At 56.3% G+C, this 3,902-nt stretch overlaps 1 protein-coding gene across 3 annotated transcripts in view; it reads left to right on the top strand.

Moving 5' to 3' along the window:
- Positions 1 to 1,312: 1,312 nt before the first annotated feature.
- The window catches only part of EPHA7 (EPH receptor A7), a 166,582-nt gene continuing 163,992 nt past the window's right edge, over positions 1,313 to 3,902 (top strand). For all 3 annotated transcript variants that reach the window (XM_029944619.1, XM_029944618.1, XM_029944620.1), the window contains exon 1: positions 1,313 to 1,607. In XM_029944619.1, the coding sequence (XP_029800479.1) occupies positions 1,511 to 1,607 (97 nt within the window). In that variant the 5' untranslated portion in view covers positions 1,313 to 1,510. The remainder of the gene's footprint in view (positions 1,608 to 3,902) is intronic.

Raw genomic sequence — 3,902 nt, 5'->3', positions numbered from 1 at the left:
GAACACTGAGCTCATAAACATGTGATCAAGTTACTCTGTCGTGACCTCTGAAATTGGTGATTTGGCAATTAAGGTTTTAAAGTTCTTCCTCTTATTATATTACTCACCCCTTGAATTGCAAAGTGTCTGAGACACTGCCTAACGGTGAACGTGAATGTTATTTCTCAACGATGTCGTCCTTGCTGTTAGTTGGATGAATTTAACTGGATATGTTGGTTATACTTTTTATTCTCACTTTTCCTTGAAAGCAGTTTCCCTTGAAAGATTGAATAATAATTATTATACAATTAAATAATTATTGGAAAGTATCAATTTGCGAAAGAGGTCTTGCTTTATAAATTTAATGTGTGGTAACATTCTTTAAAATTAAGTGTAATTTATGAAGCGAAATGGGAAACGATCAAAATGGGGCAATCCAAAGAAATCCTCAGAAAATGGTAAAACGTATATGAAAAGTGATACGGGACTGTCTAAAGGTTCTTAGTGTCCTACTTTACCAAACAAACTATTGTGAGATGATTGGGGGGGGGGTGAGGAGGGCACCTAAAACAAAAGACTTCCTTTTTCCATTCCATTTTCCTTGTTTCTTTTGCCAGAGCTTGTTGCAAACTGTTGGAAACATTGTTTGCACATAATACATTTGGATACTTTTATTCCAGGAACTATGTCGGGTGGTGCTTAGAGCTGACTGCTGTTGAGTAACAGAAAAAGAGACGTATAAACCTTTCAAGAAATGAAAAGAACAAAGTGACCCGACCCACGAAGGCTTTGACTAACAAAAAAGTAAAAGGCACTTTACTTAAAGGCACAGCTTATTTCACTTCCCTGGCTCCGTGCTTGGTAGCTGAGAGATGGCTTGCATTGCCTCTGGTTTCTAAAAGACCACAAGGAGTGCCGCTATATGTTACAGGGCTCTAAGTTGGGAGCGTTATTCTCGGATCGATTGTGCTCCACGAAAGCAGTGATTGCTAAAAGCCGAGTGCCCAACAGCAGCACGCACCTCCGCTGCCTTCTGCGTCCTCCCTTTCCGAGCATCCAGCGAAAGCCGGGAGCGGAGAACCAGGAGGGAATCCTGGACCCGCAACCTGACTCCGCTCGCTGCCGATTGGCCCGCGCCCCGAAGCCCGCCCCCGCGGCCGGGGCGGCCTTTTCGCCAGGACCCGCCCCTCGGCCCTGGGAATCGCCGCCTGGCAGGCCGGCTGTGCCTGCCAGTCAGCCCGAGTGGCGGAGGCTCTCCGCTCGGAGCCCCGCCCCCTCCCCCCTAATTGATATTATTGGAGTGTGGAGCAAGCGGCCGGTCTGCAGTCGGAGACTTGCAGGCAGCAAACACGGTGCGAACGAACAGGAGGGGGTGGGGGGGAATAAAAAAGCTAAACGTGGAGCCGCCGGCCGGAGATCGCGCAAGGGAATCGATGCGAAAAGCGCAATAAAAAAGAACCCGCTTCGGAGCAAACAGCATCTAAAAAGCTAGGACTCAACTGAAACCTAAAATAAAACCTGCTCATGCACCATGGTTTTTCAAACTCGGCACCCTTCATGGATTATTTTATGCTACATCTGGCTGCTCCGCTTTGCACACACCGGGGAAGCGCAGGCTGCAAAGGAAGGTAAGGGGATGGGAAAGCAAAGTTTGTTCTGACTTATTTATTTAGCTGTCTACCTGCCTGAGCCAGCTCGTCCGCGGGGCTGCCGGCCGCGCCTCCGGCGCGGGGCGACCCTCCCCCGCCAGCTCCCCGCCCCCTCACCGCTCCGGCGGCTCCCAGCCCGCGAGCGGCGAGCCGGGCTACTCCGAACCGCCTTCAGCCCCTGGCCCGGGGCCGTCCGCCCGACGGGAGCGGGTTTCCTGGCGCGGGCAGTCCGGAGGGCGTGAGCGGCAACCCAGAGCGGCGGGGTGGAGTGGGGCGGTGGGGGGACGACCGGCGAGCTCCTCCTCTAGGATCCCCGGCGGGTCCGCTCTCTCCCTGTAGCCGTCCGCTCTTCCTCTCGGGGCTCGCCTCCGCTGGGTAAGCGGCGGCCGGAGTTAGTCGGAGACTGGGGAGTGCAGCTGCTAGTGTCCTGGCGAGCCCGGCGGCGGGCGGCTGGTGTCCCGAGCCTTCCCAGAGGGGCCGTGACCGCTCGGGTTACTAAGAAAGTGCTCACTGCGTCGGAGGAGGCGGCGCGGGCCTGCGGTTGGCGCTCGGCCGCCGGCGCGGAACAATAACGCCGTGGAGGTGAAGCGAGGGAGCCCGGCGGACACCGCCTGAGCCCGTCGGGCTCGGCCGGGCCGAGGAGGCAGGGGACGGGCTGGGGCTGTGCGACTGATAAGATGCCGCCTGGGCGACTAGAAGTCCCCCAACATCTGCCCGGCAGTTGAGTCGGAGTGGTCAGACCTGGCGAAGGACCTTGTACCCTGAAGGCTAGTTCTGGATGAAGAGAGCAGGTTTCATTTGGGCGCGCAGAGACGCCTGCATACGGTTATTTATTTATTTATTTATTTATTTATTTTTCTTCTCCTTTGAACCACTGACAAGGTAAAATACCTTTCGGTGCCTGTAGTTGGAGCTGGGGAAAAATAAATCCTCTCAATGGAAATGCCTTGCTTCTTGAGCAATGTCACAATCTCCCTCCCCCGCCCCTGGTCTTCCAGACTGCAAATCTAAGGTTGATTTCCCGATTTAAAAGCAGAATGCTAATGATTACTTGTCCCCAAGGATGGAGAATGGAGGAATCTGTTATCAGATTTAGGTCACGGCGGGGATGCGCGGGGGTGGGGGGGTAGAGGGGAGGGGGTTGTGTTAGATACTGGTTCTGGCTTCGTCTATCCCTGAAAACTTAGTGATTTAGGGCTGCCTTCTTTTTTTTTTTTTTTTCATTTTTTCGCTCACCCCCCTTCTTTCACTCAAACCACACCCCCAACCCAACGCCGTGTCCTACTTCTTGAGCCAGCCTGACCTTCTGACCCCAGTTTCCACATCTGCAACCAGTGTTGACGCTGAACCCATTCAGCGTGATTTTCGGAGAAAACCACGACTGCGAGCTGAGCTGTCGGTTTCGCGGTAGCCCAGGAACCGACGTCGGCCAGAAACGCACACCCACACATAGACCGAAACGCACGCTTCTATTCGCGTGACATTTGCGGTCAGGTACATTCCGTCCTGGAACCTTGCACGGATGGCTCCCGCATAGCGGGACCCGAGGAAAAGTTTGCACCGCCGCGGCTAAGCCCGGCGCGCAGGCTCGCGCACACCCGGCCCGAGTGTGAGCTATAAATAACTGCATCACTAGGGGGAGAGGTTCCCGCAGCCAGAATGTCTCGCTCGCTCGCTCTTCTCTTCTGGGTGCAAGATACGTGAAGGGGATTCTGATGCTACGAGGCTGAATTCTTTAAAGGCAGAAGTGAGGGGTTTTCAAAGGTGGGCGGGCGGGCGAATGCGCCCGGCTCCGCGGCGGCTTCGCTCCCAGCACGCAGCGGCGATCGAGAGCGGCGGTTCTGGGCGCGAGCGAGCCCCGAGGGGCGCCGCGGCACCCAGGGGCGCGCGCCAGGAGCCTCGCGCAGGTGCCAGGCGCCCCCCGGGGTGCCCGAGGGTGGCTGGAGGAAGATGAGGGACCTCCTTCCTCCACTTTCCTCAAATCTGGTCTCTGGGGAGGTCAGTTCCCGCTCCTGGGAGCGCATGTGTAAGTCAGAGTCTGACGCTTGGAGGCGAAGTGCAGCTGCTGTTTTTCCTCTCCGTAAATGCCGCTGCCGCCGCCTCTCTCTCAGAGGGGACGCTTCCCGAAAGCCTCGCTCCTCCTCCAGGCTCTTTCCGAAGCTAGGGCGCCACTGGCTCCCCGGAGTGTCCCGGGCTGGCGGAGGCGTAATGGATGCTCGGCGCGGCGGGCGCGCCCGCCTGGCAGCTCCTGCCCCGCCCCGCCCCGCCGAGGGC

Source organism: Suricata suricatta, chromosome 7, assembly GCF_006229205.1.
Source record: "Suricata suricatta isolate VVHF042 chromosome 7, meerkat_22Aug2017_6uvM2_HiC, whole genome shotgun sequence".
Classification (NCBI taxonomy): Eukaryota; Metazoa; Chordata; class Mammalia; order Carnivora; family Herpestidae; genus Suricata; species Suricata suricatta.
The sequence above is the reverse complement of the archived record's forward strand: the minus strand, read 5'-3'. Positions and strand labels throughout refer to the sequence as shown.